Genomic DNA, 20,990 nt, shown 5'->3' with positions numbered 1-20,990 from the left:
TAAAACCCTAACTAAAAAAAACAAAGCTCCCCATTGCCCTGAAAAGGGCATTTGGATGGGCATTGTCCTTAAAAGGGCATTTTATTGAGCTTGCATTCTATTGGCTGATTAGAACAGCCAATAGAATGCAAGCTCAATCCTATTGGCGGATATTTTCAACCTTAATTCCGATTGAATGATAGAATTCTGTCAGCCAATCGGAATCTAAGGGATGCCATCTTTGATGACGTCACTTAAAGGAACCTTCATTCGTCGGGTAGTCGTCGGCAGAAGAGGCTGCTTTGCGTCGGATGTCTTGAAGATGGACCCGCTCTGCGCCGGATGGATGAAGATAGAAGATAGAAGTCTGGATGACCACTTCTCCCGGCTTGGATGAAGACTTCTCCCGGCTTCGTTGAGGACTTTTTTTTAAGGGTTTATTGGGTGGGTTTTATTTTTAGATTAGGACTTTGGGCTGCAATAGAGCTATATGCCCTTTTAAGGGCAATGCCCATCCAAATGCCCTTTTCAGGGCAATGGGGAGCTTAGGTTTTTTTAGTTAGGGTTTTATTTGGGGGTTGGTTGTGTGGGTGGTGGGTTTTACTGTTGAGGGGTTGTTATTTTTTTTACAGGTAAAAGAGCTGATTTCTTTGGGGCAATGCCCCGAAAAAGGCCCTTTTAAAGGCCATTGGTAATTTAGTTTAGGCTAGGGTTTTTTTTTAATTTGTGTCGGGGCTTTTTTATTTTGATAGGGCTTATAGATTAGGTGTAATAAGTTTAAATATCTTGTAATTTGTTTTTTATTTTGTGTAATTTAGTGTTTGTTTGTTTTTGTAATTTAGGTATTTGTATTTAATTTAGTTAATTGTATTTAATTTAGGTAATTTATTTAATTGTAGTGTAAAGTTAGGCGTTAGTGTAACTTAGGTTAGGTTTTATTTTACAGGTAAAATTGTATTTATTTTAGCTAGGTAGTTATTAAACAGTTAATAACTATTTAGTAACTATTCTACCTAGTTAAAATAAATACAAACTTGCCTGTAAAATAAAAATAAACCCTAAGCTAGATACAATATAACTATTAGTTATATTATAGCTAGTTTAGGGTTTATTTTACAGGCAAGTATTTAGTTTTAAATATGAATTATTTAGTTATTAATAGAAGGTTTTCTTTAGATTTATTTTAATTATATTTAAGTTAGGGGGTGTTAGGGTTAGACTTAGGTTTAGGGGTTAATAACTTTAGTATAGTGGCAGCGATGTTGGGGGCAGCAGATTAGGGGTTAATAATATTTAACTAATGTTTGTGATGCGGAAGTGCGGCGGTTTAGGGGTTAATATTTTTTTATAGTGGGGGCGATGTCCGGAGCGGCAGATTAGGGGTTAATAAGTATAATTTAGGTGGCAGCGATGTCGGGGGCGGAAGATTAGGGGTTAATAAGTATAAAGCAGGTGGCGGCGATGTCGGGGCGGAAGATTAGGGGTTAATAAGTGTAAGATTAGGGGTGTTTACACTCGGGTTTCATGTTAGGGTGTTAGGTGTAAACATAAATGTTATTTCCCCATAGGAAACAATGAGGCTGAGTTACTGAGTTTTACGCTGCTTTTTTGCAGGTGTTAGACTTTTTCTCAGCCGGCTCTCCCCATTGATGTCTATGGGGAAATCTTGTCCGAGCACGTAAAACCAGCTCACTGCTGACTTAAGCATGCTGGTATTGGAGTGCGGTATAGAGCACAATTTTGCTCTATGCTCACTTCTTTCCTTTTAACGCCGGGTTTAGGAAAACCTGTAATACAGCGCTGTAGGTAAGTGAGCGGTGGCAATAACGTGCACATTAGCAACGCACCCCTCTTACCGCAAAACTCGTATTCTGGCCGTCTGTTTTTAAGTTTTATTTTTTGCGTATGTTGACCTGGACTGTTTTATAAAGGGAGGTCTTTTTTTTATTAATTTGTTCTGTAAAGTTTTGAGGGTGTTTTGATTATTATTTTATCCTTCATAGTGGAACTATGCGTGAGAAATTAACAATTATGAAATAGTTGGGGCTCTATGGATTATAATGTAGAGTGACATGCAACTCATGGATGTGACAAGGGAAGACATTTTAAATTCCATTGTTTTTGAGTTGAGATATTGGGGCCTAGTTATCAAGCCGTCAACCTGAAATACGCTGGAATTCCGCAGCGTATTTGTGGCAAGGCTGATTTGCCTTAGTTATCAAAGGCTAGAGACCGGCAAAAGTAGAATTTTGTGACGTAAACTTCGATCCGCCGGACTCAGTCCGACACAGATCGATTCTTACGTCACTCCAGATGTTCCGCACACAAGTACGGCACAATCTGACTACTTTTGCTAGTTATCAAAAAACTAGCAGGTACGATCTGCACTTTTCCGGCCCAGTGTACCTGGAGGCGGCGGATCCCATAGGAATCAATGGGAGTCTGACCATAGCGAAAGTACAAGTTCGCTGCTGCCAGACATCCCATTGATTTCTATGGGAGCTGTCTACACCTAACACCCTAACATGTACCCCGAGTCTAAACACCACTAATCTGCCCCCTACACCGCCGCAACTAAATAAAGTTATTACCCCCTAAACCGCCGCTCCCGCCGGAGCCCACCGCAACTATAATATATGTATTAACCCCTAAACTGCCGCTCCCGGAGCCCACCGCAAGCTACTCTATACATATTAACCCCTAAACTGCCGCTTCCGGAGCCCACCACCACCTACATTATACCTAGTAACCCCTATCCTGCCCCCCCTATACCGCCGCCCTCTATAATAAAGTTATTAACCCCTATCCTGCCGATCCCGCACCTCGCCGCAACTAAATAAATAGTTTAACCCCCTAAACTGCCGCTCCCGGACCCCCACAACCTATATTAAATTTATTAACCCCTATCCTGCCCCCCCTACACCGTCGCCACCTATAATAAATTTATTAACCCCTATCCTGCCCCCCACTACACCGCCGCCACTGTAATAAAATTATTAACCCCTAAACCTTAGTCTAACACTAACCCTAACACCCCCCATACTTAAATATTAATTAAATAAATCTAAATAATATTTCTATTATGAACTGAATTAATCCTATTTAAAACTAAATACTTACCTTTAAAATAAACCCTAAGATAGCTACAATATAAATAATAATTATATTGTAGCTATGTTAGGATTTATTTTTATTTTACAGGTAACTTTCAATTTATTTGAACTAGGTACAATAGCTATTAAATAGTTATTAACTATTTAATAGCTTACCTAGCTAAAATAAAGAGAAATTTACCTGTAAAATAAAAACTAACCTAAGTTACAATTACACCTAACACTACACTATACTTAAATAAATTATTCCTATATAAAACTAAATACTTACCTGTAAAATAAACCCTAAGATAGCTACAATGTAATTAATAATTACATTATAGCTATCTTAGGATTTATATTTATTTTACAGGTAACTTTGCATTTATTTTAGCTAGTTAGAATAGTTATTAAATAGTTATTAACTATTTAATAACTACCTAGCTAAAAGAAATACAAAATTACCTGTAAAATAAATCCTAACCTAACACTACACTATCTTTAAATGAATTAAATAAATTAACTACAAATAACTACAATTAAATACAATTACATAAACTAACTAAAGTACAAAAAAAAAGATAGGTTACAAAAAATAAAAAAAATAAGTTACAAACATTTTAAAAATATTACAACAATTTTAAGCTACTTACACCTAATCTAAGCCCCCTAATAAAATAACAAAAGCCCCCAAAATAAAAAAATGCCCTACCCTATTCTAAATTAAAAAAGTTCAAAGCTCTTTTACCTTACCAGCCCTTAAAATGGCCTTTTGTGGGGGCATGCAACAAAGAATTCAGCTCTTTTGCCTGTAAAAGAAAAATACAACCCCCCCCAACATTAAAACCCACTGATCGGAACAGCCAATAGAATGCGAGCTCAATCTGATTGGCTGAACTTGAATCTGATTGGCTGATTCAATCAGGGGGGCTCCGGGGGCGCCGGTATAGTGGGTAGAACAGTGTAGTTAGTGTGAGTGCTTAGTGACAGGCTAGCAATAAAGCTGGGAAAAAGCCGAAGAGCAGCGAGATCGGATGAGTGATAACTCTCACAGTCTGCTGCTCATCGCCCCGTACTTGGTGCGCGGCTTTTTGACAGCTTTATTTGATAACTTAGGCAAAAATTTTCAGGTCCGCGGCGGCGATGTGAGGCGAGCTTAGGCGGGCGTATTGGGCCGGCGAAGGCAGGAAAGTTGACACGTTGATAACTACCCCCCATTGTTGGTAGTTTTAACAATTGGTTTTAGCAAGTATAGGCCAATAAAGCCATGCAGCCAAAATATTCTTTTTAAAAGAGGCAAGATTGGTTTTCATGATATGTTTTACACAACTTTGTATTATCAATTAAATCTTTGGATATTCTGTATCCATAATTGCTAGTATGCACCTGATTATAAAACCCTTTCATATACTACATTTCCAGCCTGGTACAGATAAATACAAGAAGGTGAATATTCTGTTAGGCCTAAAAATATAAAAATGTTGTGTCTTAGGGATCGCTTGGACAATGTGTCACACTTAGTGTCAGGTCCAAAGAGAGAAGCTCATTTGCAGAGGTGTATTTGTTTACAGGCTCTTATTTATGAAATGGGGCTAGTGTAGCGTTCTTATGCTTAAAGTACCATAAACAGGTTGAGATCTATGCATATCCTGTTTGCATAAAAATATTGTTTAAAAATTGCTGGCAAGTATTTTAAAATAATTTTCAAAAATATGGAAAATTAGTTACAAAGCTGTGCTGTCTGGAGCATCTAACTCCACCCCCCCCTTATCAGTGTTTAAAAAAAGGTATTGTATTTCAACTGAGTTCACAGCTTCCAGACATGCTCCAGCAGATAATCCCTATTCATGTCTGCATTTTACCAAAACATAGGTGGCTATAGCTACAGCCATAAAATAATTGTGTGGGAGGAGTTAAAGCTCTACAATTCAGAAACTAAAAAGAAAGGGTTAATGACGAGGCACTGCAGTATAAATTTGCAGGTAAAGTAATTAAAATACATATTATATTATTTTGTCTCTATCCCAACTTGTTTTATGTCCCTTTAAGCATAATATGCTGAAGAATTAAAATGGCAGGTTACAGAGGAGCTGGTATCTAAAAACAGACATGGCATTAGTCTCAGGCACTTATTATATATGTTAAAATGGAGCGCTCGAGGAGAGCTAAAGTGCGGCCGTAGTGGACAGATAAATAATATACCAGACAATAATAGACTATAGCAAGCGCAGAAAATTAACCACAAATGCCTAATCTATAAGGCCTAGATAAGTACTAGATAATTGTACTGGGATGTGCTGCAAATATATAAATACAATCAAAAAGAAATGCGAATAAAATAGGTAATTTATATAAAGCAATTCATATACATGTTAAAAAAAATAATACATAGATATAATGAATATTCATAAAAAAGACATTTAATACAATTAGTGAAAGATCGACCTTAATATGTCAAATAACAATGCATCAAATACAAAGATAAATACAATAACAAAAATAAAAATAAATGTGCAAAAAACAAATACAATTGTTTGATACTGTGTATCCAATAGAACAAATGTCCTCAAATGTCAAAAAATCTATAAGAGAGTCTTTATGTCCTTTTTGCTTGCAAACTTGAGAATTCGTGTAGACGACAAGCCTCCTAGTGACAAAGGACAAACTCCTTAAGGCAGTGTGAAGAGTCTTATGTGAACTATTTAATCTGTACTCACAGTTAAGAAAGTTGATATCTGCAATAGTATAATGCCCAGGTGCATATACTGTGTAATTATTAGTCCCAGAGGTTCACCACACCATGCAATCGATATATTGGATATAGGTTAAATTTATATAGTGATATAAAATTACAAGTAAAAAGTGTCTACTCGCAATCCTGTAGCCTTAGATCCTACAAGCGGCTGCTAACTGAATAACCCCTGAAAACTGACAGGCTGAATCGCAATCAGCCTGAACAGTCAGAGGTGCCGTGGGCCAAAATTCAGAGGCGCCGTTTATCACAGGAATACCGGCTCTATGTGAAATAAAAAAAATAACTACGTGAGCGGAGTAAATATGAGCAACGCGTTTCAATTTTTAAATCTTTATCAAGCTTGTTACCGGAGGACTCCTTCCCGGGTTAATATATACCTCTATCTACGTTCTGATTGGATGACCTCATAACCAATCAGGATAGCTGAATGCGCAAAATGAATGATTGACAGTTTGCGCATTCAGCTATCCTGATTGGTTAAAAATTGAAACGCGTTGCTCATATTTACTCCGCTCACAGAGTTATTTTCTTATTTCGCATAGAGCTGGTATTCCTGTGATAAACGGCGCCTCTGAATTTTGGCCCACAGCACCTCTGACTGTTCAGGCTGATTGCGATTCAGCCTGTCAGTTTTCAGGGGTTATTCAGTTAGCAGCCGCTTGTATGTGCTTGTATTATGTAGGATCTAAGGCTCCAGGATTGCGAGTAGACACTTTTTACTTGTAATTTTATATCACTATATAAATTTAACCTATATCCAATATATCGATTGCATGGTGTGGTGAACCTCTGGGACTAAGAATTACACAGTATATGCACCTGGGCATTATACTATTGCAGATATCAACTTTCTTAACTGCGAGTACAGATTAAATAGTTCACATAAGGCTCTTCACACTGCCTTAAGGAGTTTGTCCTTTGTCACTAGGAGGCTTGTCGTCTACACGGATTCTCAAGTTTGCAAGCAAAAAGGACATAAAGACTCTCTTATAGATTTTTTGACATTTGAGGACATTTGTTCTATTGGATACACAGTATCAAACAATTGTATTTGTTTTTTGCACATTTATTTTTATTTTTGTTATTGTATTTATCTTTGTATTTGATGCATTGTTATTTGACATATTAAGATTAATTTTAACATGTATATGAATTGCTTTATATAAATTACCTATTTTATTCGCATTTCTTTTCACAGTACAATTATCTAGTACTTATCTAGGACTTATAGATTAGGCATTTGTGGTTAATTTTCTGCGCTTGCTATAGTCTATTATTGTCTGGTATATTATTTATCTGTCCACTACGGCCGCACATTAGCTCTCCTCGAGCGCTCCATTTTAACATATATAATATTTGCTAGTTTTTATAGAATCTGAGAGACTTCTATTTATCTTGGAGTTTGTGTAGTAGTTTTATTTTGGCGCAGTCTCACACATATTTTCTGTTTCCATTAGTCTCAGGCACTGCAAAACCTGACAGACTCTAAGGGAGTAGTAGCCAGGAGTGCTCAGAAAATACAGAGGTAATCAGGTATGCTCAGGGACTGAAGAAGAGCAGGTGTATTTATGAGTTGCAACCGATAAGGTTACACTGAAGCTGCAGAGAACAAGTAAAAATCAGGAACTGCAGCAAATAAGATGAGTTCAGGATCTGCAGTGGAGAAAGTTCTCAGAAGCTGCATCTTTCAATAGATAATGAGGTCAGATTAGCAGGGTCGGTATCACTCTGGCAAATACAGTACAAAGGTAATCCGGAGGCTTGTTCAGCCTAAAATCAGGCGTCAAAGCAAGGGTTCACACACAAACGAGAGAAATGGCAAAACCCCAAACGTCCTTTTTGGCCAATTGTGGGCCTTGTCAGTGAGGTGCAGCCATATCTCTCTAGGCACACTGAGCAATGGGTCCACGTCTGGATTCCAGCATCACACTTAGGGAGACTTCCCTAAGTGTCATCATTTGCATAAATAAAAAAAGAGAAGCACCCAACCTGGGAACGAACAATAGCATAATAGCTTGTTCTATGGCTAGTTACCACCCAAGAAGCAGCCTCTTTTTGCTCAACATTTGCCTTTCACAGAGAAGAACTCTCCTGAAGCACATCAATCTGATCCTGACTTCACAGTACAGTCCAGCCCCAAAATACAGCACTGACGAGGCCCACAATAGGCCGAAACGTACGTCTGGGATTTTGTTGTTTCTCTCGTTCAGAGAGGGATTGCCTGGTATTTTGGGGTTGGACTGTACTGTGAAGTCAGCATCAGACTGATATGCTTCAGGAACGTTCTTCTCTGTGAAAGGCACATGTTGAGCAAAAAGAGGCTGCTTCTTGGGTGGTAACTAGCCATAGAACAAGCTATTATGCTATTGTTCATTCCCAGGTTAAGCGCTTCTCTCTTTTTATTTATGCAAATTATGACACTTAGGGAAGTTTCCCTAAGTGTGATGCGGGAATCCAGATGTGGACCCATTGCTCAGTTTGCCTAGAGGGATATGGCTGCACCTCACTGACGAGGCCCACAATAGGCCGAAACGTACGTCTGGGGTTTTGCTGTTTCTCTCGTTCAGAGAGGGATTGCCTGGTATTTTGTGGCTGGACTGTACTGTGAATTCAGGATCAGACTGATATGCTTCAGGAAAGTTCTTCTCTGTAAATGGCACATGTTCAGCAAAAGAGGCTGCTTCTTGGGTGGTAACTAGCCATAGAACAAGCTATTATGCTATTGCTCGTTCCCAGGTTGAGCGCTTCTCTCTTTTTATTTATTGCTTATGCTGTCTGGCAAAGGATATAATACAAAAGCCCATCCTCAGCTTACATAGGAAATAGGACCCCTCACATAAATGCGACGTGGAGTATTCTACTTTAAGCAAGGTCATACATGTCTTTCTATGATGATGGTGGACAAATGCCTATGGAATGGTGACTGACCAGCTGCTCCTCTTGAAAATCTCCCTCAGATTTACTAAGAATTAAAAAAAGGAAAAATTACATCTTCTGATTAAGGGGATTAGTTCTCCTTTGGTATGCAATGGAATGGGATTATTGTGCAAAGGATGATTTTTTTGCACAAGTAGGCACCTGAGATTTTTTCATGAGTGCTTTCATTTTTGTTAATAGACATCAGAACTCAAGAGATGAAAACTCAGGACCATTTTTTTTAAATGTGTACTTCAGTGGCTCCCATGAGACAGTAATGCTTACAAAGGCAAGCTTAAAAAAATGAAAAATTAAGTATTATTTATTGCTATAAATACTGATACATGATGTCTTACTGAGCTTTGGTATAACTGATTAGAAGTGATGAATGATACTCAGCAAAAAGGTTCTGGACAGGTCAGCTGTGTGTATCTCTCCACTGCTAGCTCCACAATTTGGCTTACCCGTCTCAAAATGCTGGCTATCACAGCTTCCCTGAAGTCTATAACGATGACTGGGGAAACCTTCATATGAAAAACTTGTGAAATAGTCTGTTTCTTAGATTCTTTTTTTATTTTTATTTTTTTACGTTTAACTTTTTTGTTTGATCATTTACAGTATACAATGTGAGTGGCTTTACTAATTGAAATAGCAACTTTTCAAAGGGATTGGAATTAAAGCATTTAAATGTTAAGCTAAGTTTCATATTAGCAGGGCAACGTTGGCTGCCACATAATAAATGTGACCGTCTATTTGAAAGTAGTTGGGTTTTTCTGTATTTTGCTTTAGATACTAAAAGTAATAGTTTAATGTAATCCAGATGGAACATTCTGCTCTGAAGTGCAAATACCTCTGATACTCCTGTTAAATTGAAAACACAGCTTGAAGAGAAAAATCCACATGAGTTATTTATGGTTTATAGGTGCAGAATGATAAAGGTCCCATTTAAAACAATGAACAGTAGTGACATCATTTTTTATTTTTAGAAAAAAGGAGTCATGTACAGTAACTGTGATCAAATGGAGATAAATAGTAGACCTGATTTGTAGAAATGTGCACAAAGAATGACTAATGTCTTTATAAGTAATTAAAATATTTTCCAATGTTAAACTTATTCTAAAAGTTAAAGGGACATTGTACACTAGATTTTTCTTCGCCTAAGGGACCTATCTATCAAGCTCTGAATGGATCTTGATGGCCCGTGTTTCTAGCGGGTCTGCGGGCTCGCCAGAAACAGCAGTTATGAAGCAGCAGTCACAAAGACCCCTCACAAGAGCTGCTGGTGCAATGCTGAAAGCGGAGAGCATATTGCTCTCCGAATTCAGCGATGTCTGTCGGACCTGATCCGCACTGTCGGATCAGATCCGACAGACATTTGTTAAATAGGCCCCTATATGTTTAATAGATGATCCATTAATATAGCCCATTTGGAAGTGATTTTGTAAAAAATTTGAGTTTTGCTTATTTTTAAATAACATTGTGCTGATTTTCAGACTCCTAACCAAGCCTTAAAGTTTTAGATGTATCCTGATACTTCAGATGGCTTCTATTTGTATAATGGGTCTTTTCTTATCCAGGGGAGTGGGGTCTGCTCTTAGCCCCTTCTAGTGGGTCTCCCAGTCTAACTTTACTAACAGTGCTAAACTGGGAGCTTTATAAGTAAGTTATTAAAATGTTTTATACTAGATGTTTAGATCAGAATCTGTGCATATTCTTGTTTATAGTAGTATCTATTACATGCAGTTAAATAAAAAATGGTGTATACAGTCCCTTTAAGTAATTTATTGTATTCACGGGCATCCTCATTTGGAGCACCAGGATGGTGAGTTTAACCATGTGTTTAACTACGAAGGGGTTTAACTTGTAACAGAAGATAAGTTATTAAAAATAAACTGCCGTAATGAAATATAGTTTATTATTTTTTCTTTAGAGCATCCCCTTTATTCACATTCTGAGTGTGATTAAACAATTTTGCTAAACTTATCACAAAACTGTTTAGAATTACAGTGGGGCAAAAAAGTATTTAGTCAGCCACCAATTGTGCAAGTTCTCCCACTTAAGAAGATGAGAGAGGCCTGTCATTTTCATCATAGGTATACCTCAACTATGAGAGACAAAATGTGGAAACAAATCCAGACAATCACATTGTCTGATTTGGAAATAATTTATTTGCATATTATGGAGGAAAATAAGTATTTGGTCACCTACAAACAAACAAGATTTCTGGCTCTCACAGACCTGTATCTTCTTCTTTAAAAGGCTCCTCTGTCCTCCACTCATTACCTGTATTAATGGCACCTGTTTGAACTTGTTATCAGTATAAAAGACACCTGTCCACAACCTCAAACAGTCAAACTCCAAACTCCACTATGGTGAAGACCAAAGAGCTGTCGAAGGACACCAGAAACAAAATTGTAGACCTGCACCAAGCTGGGAAAACTGAATCTGCAATAGGCAAGCAGCTTGGTGTAAAGAAATCAACTGTGGGAGCAATAATTAGAAAATGGAAGACATACAAGACCACTGATAATCTCCCTCGATCTGGGGCTCCACGCAAGATCTCACCCTGTGGGGTCAAAATGATCACAAGAACGGCGGACAAACATCCCAGAACCACACAGGGGGACCTAGTGAATGACCTGCAGAGAGCTGGGACCAACGTAACAAAGGCTATCATTAGTAACACACTACGCCGCCAGGGACTCAGATCCTGAAGTGCCAGACGTGTCCCCCTGCTTAAGCCAGTACATGTCCGGGCCCATTTGAAGTATGCTAGAGAACATTTGGATGATCCAGAAGTGGATTGGGAGAATGTAATATGGTCAGATGAAACCAAAGTAGAACTGTTTGGTAGAAACACAACTCGTCGTGTTTGGAGGAGAGAGAATGCTGAGTTGCAACCAAAGAACACCATACCTACTGTGAAGCATAGGGGTGGCAACATCATGCTTTGGGGCTGTTTCTCAGTAAAGGGAACAGGATGACTGATCCGTGTACATGAAAGAATGAATGGGGCCATGTATTGTGAGAATTTGAGTGCAAACCTCCATCCATCAGCTAGGGCATTGAAGATGAAACGTGGCTGGGTCTTTCAGCATGACAATGATCGCAAACACACCGCCCGGGCAATGAAGGAGTGGCTTTGTAAGAAGCATTTTAAGGTCCTGGAGTGGCCTAGCCAGTCTCCAGATCTCAACCCCATAGAATACCTTTGGAGGGAGTTGAAAGTCCGTGTTGCCCAGCGACAGCCCCAAAACATCACTGAGATCTGCATGCAGGAATGGGCCAACATACCAGCAACAGTGTGTGACAACCTTGTGAAGACTTACAGAAAACGTTTGAACTCTGTGATTGCCAACAAAGGATATATAACAAAGTATTGAGATGAACTTTTCATATTGACCAAATACTTATTTTCCACCATAATTTGCAAATAAATTATTTCCAAATCAGACAATGTGGTTGTCTGAATTTGTTTCCACATTTTGTCTCTCATAGTTGAGGTATACCTATGATGAAAATTACAGGCCTCTCTCATCTTCTTAAGTGGGAGAACTTGCACAATTGGTGGCTTACTAAATACTTTTTTGTCCCACTGTATAAGGTGTACCAGTTGCTGCTCTTATCCAAACAATATATAAAACACGATAACATTTCCAATTTAATGTTTAACATTTGAAGCATTTTGTGTATATTTTTTTAAGATGCCTATTTTTATTTTTTGCTTGTAAGGTCTTGGAATTGGAAACTTGTTCTATGTGTTCAATGAAGATGGGATCAAAGTGATTCAACCTGTCGAATGTGAATTCCAGAGGCACATTAAGACAACTGAAAAAATAGCTGGAAGCCAGGTAATTCTATGTTTCATATTTGTGGGGGTTAACATATGCATACCTTTCAGTGACTAACACAAGTGATTTCCAGCCTACTATTTCATATTATTACAATATGTGTGTGTAGTCCTAGGTATCAGCTGTGGATGAAAATACAATTAAATGTTGTTTATGTTGGTTATCATTTACACAAAAATAGTTGAGAGGTGGAGGACATTTGAGTAATGAGCATCTTATTTTAAGAGCAAATAATTCAGAGATAAGATACAGTGAGCATTCTATATTCGAACACAAAGAGCCATAATACAATATCAGACCACAAAACAGAGGTTAGATGATCACAGCTTAGTATGTCTAGCCACTGGCCCACCTAAAATAGACTATTGAAGTTGAGGTCTGTCATAATCATTACACTAATAAATATAAATTAGACAAGCATGGTCAGTGCACAAAAAATAACCCACAACTCATTCTATTTATTCTGTTCTCAGTTCCTCTTTGTTGCAAATCTACTAAATTCCAATGAATTGTTAAATATTAATAATATTTCATTGATTTTGTTTGTAATTGTATAATATGTGGCAAAATTATGTTTATACACACATAAACTATTTATTTGTCCACATAACTTGATGACTAATAAAGGCCATGTATTTATGATCAATTTAGCATGCAATACAATGTAGTGGTACAGGAATATATGTCAATAATTTTGTATTCCCATATATACAAATATATGTATAAAAAGCTCTCTAAAATAGTGAAACATCTGTGATAAAAGGTCTTCTTTCTTAAGATGTTTCCTGAATTAGTTTAGACAGTGCTGATTATTCGTAGGCTAGCTAAAAATATATATATATATATATATATATATTTTATGTTAACATATTATTGCCTTTAAAAAATCAATTTTCAACAACTTGAAATAGTCAAGAAACAACATTCAATGATACATGTACAATGATACAGACAGAGCTATAGTAAAATAAAGTATGTTTTTAAAGGTTATACTAGCAAAATATTATATTTATGCTTTGCAGCCTTAGATAGATAACACATTCCACAACCATCTGAACTCCTCCGTTGCCTGAACAAATTAAAGTTTTATTGCCCATGTTTGTACTATTGTACTACAACATTTTGCCTCATTTGGGGATACTTAAGAAATCTAGGATTCCTACTGGAATCTATTGATTTACTGTGAAATTACATAGATAGAATTTATAACCAAAAACTGAAAAAAGCTTCTTTTGTTTATTCTTTGTTCTATACTTTTTTAAACTTCATTTACAGAAGGGAACTGTAAAACCAAATATTGCTGTTTGAATCAAACCAAAACCCCTATAGCAAACAATTGTACGCATAATAAATTGATAAGAAAAATCAAATTTTGACAGATCTCGAGGAACAAAACATTGAGTAACATCTGTATTGGTTTATAATAATACGTGCAATATTACTTTATGTATTAAAAAAACTTTTATATGAGCCTGACAATTAACTAAATAATTTTACTTTCCACAGAATACATTTTCTAGTTTAATAATAGCCGGCAACTATTTTATTCTAAACTTTCACTAAGTGAAGTAAGCCGATAACAAAGAATCATACATTATTTTGTATCTTAACTTATTAATATATTTATGTTTGCTCTAAATACAATTAACATCACACCTCATTTGATGATCTGTTATTCAGTTGGACTTGTTATGCTTGTTAAAATTTCTTAACTATTTAATTTTGCAATTTTATTATCTATATTATTATGTTGGATGTGATGTTTATGTTGTTTATATATTGCATATACAATTTTTTATTTAGTCATCATTTATAATGGTTAAAAGGACAGTCTAGACAAAATTAAACTTTCATGATTCAAATAGGGCAAGCAGCTTTAAACAACTTTCCAATTTACTTTTATCATCAAATTTACATTGTTCGATTGGTATCCTTTGTTGAAAGCTAAACCTAGGTAGGCTCATATGCCAATGTCTAAGCCATTGAAGGTCACCTCTTATGTTAGTGCATTTTAACTGTTTTTCACAGCTAGACAGCGCTAGTTTATGTGTGCCACATAGAACATTGTGCTCACTCCTGTGGAGTTACCAATGAGTCAGCACTAATTGGCTAAAATGCAAGTTTGTCAACAGAACTAAAATAAGGGGGCAGTCTGCAGAGGCTTAGATACAAGGTAATCACAGAGGTAAAAAAAAGTATATTAATATAACCGTGTTTATGCAAAACTGGGGAATGGGTAATAAAGGGATTATCTACCTTTTCAAACAATACAAATTCAAATTAGACTGCCCCTTTAAAGTTTCTTATGATAATTCTCAACTTTATTTTAAATAATGCTTATTATACCTTGCATTAAAATAATTTAATCTTGATGTTTATAATACTGTATAAAGGTACTAACCATGAAACCTTAATAGCTACAACTTATATTAATGCAATTCATTGGAGACTTGTTAGTTAAAAAAAAGAAGGAAGAACTGTAACAGAGCAAGCAAATAATTCATTCTTTTTTATTAAGATCAGCAAAAACAGCCATCATTAAACATAGCAAAGAGAACAATATCAGAACAATTCTGCCATTTACACAGGCAATGGTAAATTGACATCTAATATAGCTTGTACTCATATAAATGAACCATGGCAAAATACAGAATTACATTAAACACTGCTTCAAGCAGCAGATTTACATTGTTCAGAAATTTCAATGTACAAATGATACAATCTGTAAGGCAGGAAGAAATATTGTGTCAAATAAATGTTGATGCTCAAAGATATAAACAATGGTCAAAAAATTATATTTCTACAAATGGTCCAACAAAAGATACTTCAAATGTATCTAAACCCATTTTATAGACATATGCTAAAATGAATAAACTAGAAGTTTCATGTAGGTACTATGCACTAAAATACATTTGAGATACAGAGCTCACATTTTTGTATATAATGTAAAGGCATGGGCATTATCATAAGGATTTTTTAAAGAAATTAGGAACATATATCCAATTCTTTATACATACATAATAATAATCATAAGAAGAAGAGTAATTCATTTAATTATTTAAAAAAAAAAACAGAACTAAGTTTTAAGTTTTCATATATTAAGCTGTGTTATTTGGTACCACATAAAGCTGTATAGCAGTATTCTAGTGTGCCATCACTTTTGTTAAAGGGACATGCCACCCACATTTTTTCTTTTATGATTTAGAAAGAGAATGCAATTTTAAACATCTTTCTAATTTACTTATATTATCTAATATGTTTTATTCTCTTGATATTCTTTGATAAAAAGCATATCTAGATATGCTCACTAGCTGCTGATTGGTTGCTGCACATAGAAGCCTCGTGTTATTGGCTCACCATGTGCATTGCTTTTTCTTCAACTAAGGATATTTAAAAAATGAAGCAAAATAAATAATGGAAGTAAATTGTAATGGTGTTTAAATTTCTATTCTCTATCTGAATCATGAAAGAAAGATTTTGGGTTTAGTGGCCCTTTAAATATATGATACAAACAAATTAATTATAGCTCAAATTTAAAGGATTACTTTCTGTTATAATTTTTAAGCAAAACAACTAACATATTAAAGTTAATAAACATTAATTAAAACCTACTGACCTATATTTTCTCCAAAACAAAGTTTCATAACGTTCTAAAAGTTATATATTTTATTCGCCGATGATGTCACGTTATCCTGCCCACTATTTTCAGCACTGCATGTTCAAAATACTTAAACCAATAACTTTGTGTTTAAAGCGCCATTTTGAAACCTAGGTATTGTAAGCGGATTGGTACAGAGCAAAGGATACCCACGGAGTGGGTTTGGAAAACAATTAAATTTGTAGACAAGATTTCTGATATACGGTAGAGATATGTTAATGAAATGCTATTGATAAAAAGCGTATTTGGGGTAGTTAGTTAGTAACAGGCATAGAAAATATTTACTTACAGTGGCCCTTTAAATAGATGTCTTCAGAGCAGTGTATCTATTCTTTTATATATTATTGTCTTAAAACTACTGATATTAATTTATGACATATGTAATTTACCATAAGTTTTGTATTGTTATTCAATATATTAAATGTGCATGAGGAGCCTTTCTCATAATGCAATCTTCTCCAGCTTTGCAGATGATGAACATGTTCATCATCCTGGGTGTCCCCGTTTTATCTTTCCTCATCTCTGGTCTAACAAAGGAACCATTGAACCCCAAAAATATGCACTACAATGGGGCAAGTGACCCATCTTTTAAAGAGGCAAGACTGCTCTTTTAAGGCCAGGGTACCATGCCCATGTGATTATCTGTTTACCATTGTGTTAACAGTGATCACCTGCCATAAACATGTGAAACAACATGAGGAAGTGAGGTATCCCCTATGTTGCCCACCACAATACTTAACATAAACTTGAGATCCTTTATTTGAAAACAGCAATCCTGCAGTTTCAAAGAGTGGACCTTTGTCCACCCATGGCCAGCTGATTGTCATAACATGGACAAAGCCCTCTCAACTTTGTTTCTATTTTTTGGAATTCTACTGCTTTTTAAAAGACCTTTATTTTCCTCTCACCATAAAAATAATATTTTAATACCCCCACCCCCCATTTAAAAGTGAGGTTTCATGATTCAAATTTGTGGCTTCATGTCATATGTATGAAGATATCATCATAGTAAGACTGATAACCTGGCAGTAACCACTAGCCTTATTTTGCTCTACTGTTGATGTTAGAGGACATAAATAAATGTTTTTCTGAAGATTGTAAAAATTGTAAAAATAAAGAAAGGAAGAATGTAAAAATCAGTGATATTTTGTGAAAATTCTATATGGAATAATAATTCTAAATAAACCTTTAAATCTTTTTTCAAACCCTACCATTTCAGAGAAGAATACCGTCAAGTCTTGTAGAAATTATTGGATATTAAAAACCAAGAACCTGATGATCAAAGGCTCATCATGGAGTGCTATATTGCATTGTATACGTATCTACTTCACATTTAGCTCTCAAGCTAACATTTTCTTAATATAATTTTTTGAGGGACCTCTCAGTGCTGATGAGACACCTTAGATAATCTTCTGAGGGCGGAGAGCTTTAGGCTCCAATTGTCTAAATTGGAAACTCAACATTCTCATCTGATAATGGCCTACAATCAGTATTTAATACCAGCTGCTCCCTTACATTTTGTCTCCAACTACCACTCTCCAGAGAGCAAGGCCCTACAATCTACCTTTCCTGCCTTGTCTTTATTCATTTTACTCCCTGTAAAGTACATCAGAATAACATAATAATAATAATCATCATGGAAATTACTATTTGCAGCTCAGACTGCTCATGTTAACGCCTTCACTGCTTAGCAATTTTCACACTCCTGTGCTGGAGTTTTTTTTTTGTTTTATACAAAATAAAGTACATTCATGGGGTACATTACAACCCATAGGGTACATACAAGTACAGTAGTGTGGGTTACATTTGTGAGAGTACATTACAATGACCGCAGTAATTAAATTGACAAACATAAATAAGGGGAGAGGAATGCCCTGCCCTTAAGCACAATCAATTATATGAGCACTTATTCAAAGTGGCCTACAGGCAGAAATGCTCTCAGTCTTACAATAAGAATGTGTGAGGTAAGAAAATTCAGAAATGTGGCTAAAATAAATTATGCTTTAGAAAGAATGAATCTGTAAATTAATCTGATAATGTGTGAACTAAGAGTAGCAGGAGGAAATGCAAAGTACAGAATGATATTACATTGACATGTATATATTGCTGTATAAAAAGAAATAGGGAAAGTGAAGAAGTTGTGTGGCAGAATGTGCAACTGCAGTTAATCCTTCATTGCAATCAGACCAAGTGTGATAGTTCCACCTGAGATCAATTATGGGGGGTTTGTTATCATTTTAATGATCAGGGTGGGGTGGAAAGTGCTTTGTGTAAAATAGATGAAGTTTGTATTTAGACAGTGGCCAGATGCTTTATGTGAGCTGGGAGTCTGAAGTGATTCTCAGCTGGGCCTTGTAAAATAGATGATGTCTGTAAGCAGGTAGTAGTCAGATGCTTTATGTGAGCTGGGAGTCTGAAGTGATTCTCAGCTGGGCCTTGTAAAATAGATGAGATGTCTGTAAGTAGGTAGTGGTCAGATGCTTTATGTGAGCTGGGAGTCTGAGTGATTCTCAGCTGGACCTTGTAAAATAGATGATGTCTGTAAGTAGGTAGTGGTCAGATGCTTTATGTGAGCTGGGAGTCTGAGTGATTCTCAGCTGGGCCTTGTAAAATAGATGAAGTCTGTAAGCAGGTAGTGGTCAGATGCTTTATGTGAGCTGGGAGTCTGAAGTGATTCTCAGCTGGACCTTGTAAAATAGATGAAGTCTGTAAGCAGGTAGTGGTCAGATGCTTTATGTGAGCTGGGAGTCTGAAGTGATTCTCAGCTGGACCTTGTAAAATAGATGAGATGTCTGTAAGTAGGTAGTGGTCAGATGCTTTATGTGAGCTGGGAGTCTGAGTGAAGTGATTCTCAGCTGGACCTTGTAAAATAGATGATGTCTGTAAGTAGGTAGTGGTCAGATGCTTTATGTGAGCTGGGAGTCTGAGTGATTCTCAGCTGGGCCTTGTAAAATAGATGAAATCTGTAAGCAGGTAGTGGTCAGATGCTTTATGTGAGCTGGGAGTCTGAAGTGATTCTCAGCTGGACCTTGTAAAATAGATGAAGTCTGAAAGTAGGTAGTGGTCAGATGCTTTATGTGAGCTGGGAGTCTGAGTGATTCTCAGCTGGGCCTTGTAAAATAGATGAAGTCTGTAAGCAGGTAGTGGTCAGATGCTTTATGTGAGCTGGGAGTCTGAAGTGATTCTCAGCTGGACCTTGTAAAATAGATGAAGTCTGTAAGCAGGTAGTGGTCAGATGCTTTATGTGAGCTGGGAGTCTGAAGTGATTCTCAGCTGGGCCTTGTAAAATAGATGATGTCTGTAAGCAGGTAGTGGTCAGATGCTTTATGTGAGCTGGGAATCTGAGTGAAGTGATTCTCAGCTGGGCCTTGTAAAATAGATGATGTCTGTAAGCAGGTAGTGGTCAGATGCTTTAGGTGAGCTGGGAGTCTGAGCGATTCTTAGCTGGACCTTGTAAAATAGATGAGATGTCTGTAAGCAGGTAGTGGTCAGATGCTTTATGTGAGCTGGGAGCTGGGAGTCTCAGCTGGACCTTGTAAAATAGATGAAGTCTGTAAGCAGGTAGTGGTCAGATGCTTTATGTGATCTGGGAGCTGGGAGTCTCAGCTGGACCTTGTAAAATAGATGAAGTCTGTAAGCAGGTAGTGGTCAGATGCTTTATGTGATCTGGGAGCTGGGAGTCTCAGCTGGACCTTGTAAAATAGATGAAGTCTGTAAGCAGGTAGTGGTCAGATGCTTTATGTGATCTGGGAGCTGGGAGTCTCAGCTGGACCTTGTAAAATAGATGAAGTTTGTAAGCATGTAGTGGTCAGATGCTTTATGTGAACTGGGATTTTGAGTGATTCTCAGCTGGACCTTGTAAAAGTCTGTAAGCAGGTAGTGGTCAGATGCTTTATGTTTGCTGTGAGTCTGAGGGAAATGAGTCTCAGCTGGGCTTTGTGAAATAAATTAAGTTTATAAGCAGGTAGTGGTCAGATGCTTCATGTGAGCTGGGAGTCTGAAGTGATTTGAGTCTCAGCTGGGCTTTGTGAAATAAATGAAGTTTATAAGCAGGTAGTGGTCAGATACTTTGTGAGCTGGGAGTCTGAGTAAAGTGAGCTATAATAAATTTCAAGCTACCATATTTATACTTTGAAGTGAAACATATTATGATTTGTTTAAGCGTTGTTGATCAAATTTTATTAAGTAAATATTATTTTATTAAACACTTAACTTTATATTTTTCTTTCTGTTTAGGATGAAGTTTGTCCCAAAATAGATGGCCAAGAAATGCAACGTTGTGTATGGGCATCAGCTGTTAATGTCAAAGACAAATTTATTTATGTAGCTCAACCTACATTAAATAGGGTACTTCTTGTTGATGTGCAAGCCCAAAAAGTTGTGCAGGTATGTAATTATTATACCACATTAACCCTTCATGTACTGTGATTTTATCTTTAAAGTGTCATTGTCATTTAAATTGTTAATGATTGGGAAAACGGTTTCCTTTTTTTCCCTGTACATGATTTTTCATATTTTTTTCATGCTTCTATTCTGCATTACTAAATACAAAACTTGTTTCACAAGTAGCTCATCTAAGTTTAGCTATATAATACTGTATTTGAAGGAACAACCCTGCACAGATAAATGATAAATTACACACACATTTTCATTCTTGTAATTAGAAAAATATTGTGGAATTTTAAAATGTATGAATATTTTAATAAGGAAAACATGCTAACACATGCATTTTCCTTTGT

The 20,990-nt window shown here is 36.4% G+C and overlaps 1 protein-coding gene across 1 annotated transcript in view; it reads left to right on the top strand.

The window, feature by feature from the left end:
• Positions 1-20,990, top strand: part of FSTL5 (follistatin like 5) — a 1,363,343-nt gene that overhangs the window by 1,168,912 nt on the left and 173,441 nt on the right. The window contains exons 11-12 of the mRNA XM_053703797.1: positions 12,475-12,593; positions 20,488-20,637. Of these exons, the coding sequence (XP_053559772.1) occupies positions 12,475-12,593; positions 20,488-20,637 (269 nt within the window). The remainder of the gene's footprint in view (positions 1-12,474; positions 12,594-20,487; positions 20,638-20,990) is intronic.

Source organism: Bombina bombina, chromosome 2 (assembly GCF_027579735.1).
Source record: "Bombina bombina isolate aBomBom1 chromosome 2, aBomBom1.pri, whole genome shotgun sequence".
Lineage (NCBI taxonomy): Eukaryota > Metazoa > Chordata > Amphibia > Anura > Bombinatoridae > Bombina > Bombina bombina.
This window is presented reverse-complemented; position numbering and strand designations above follow the sequence as displayed.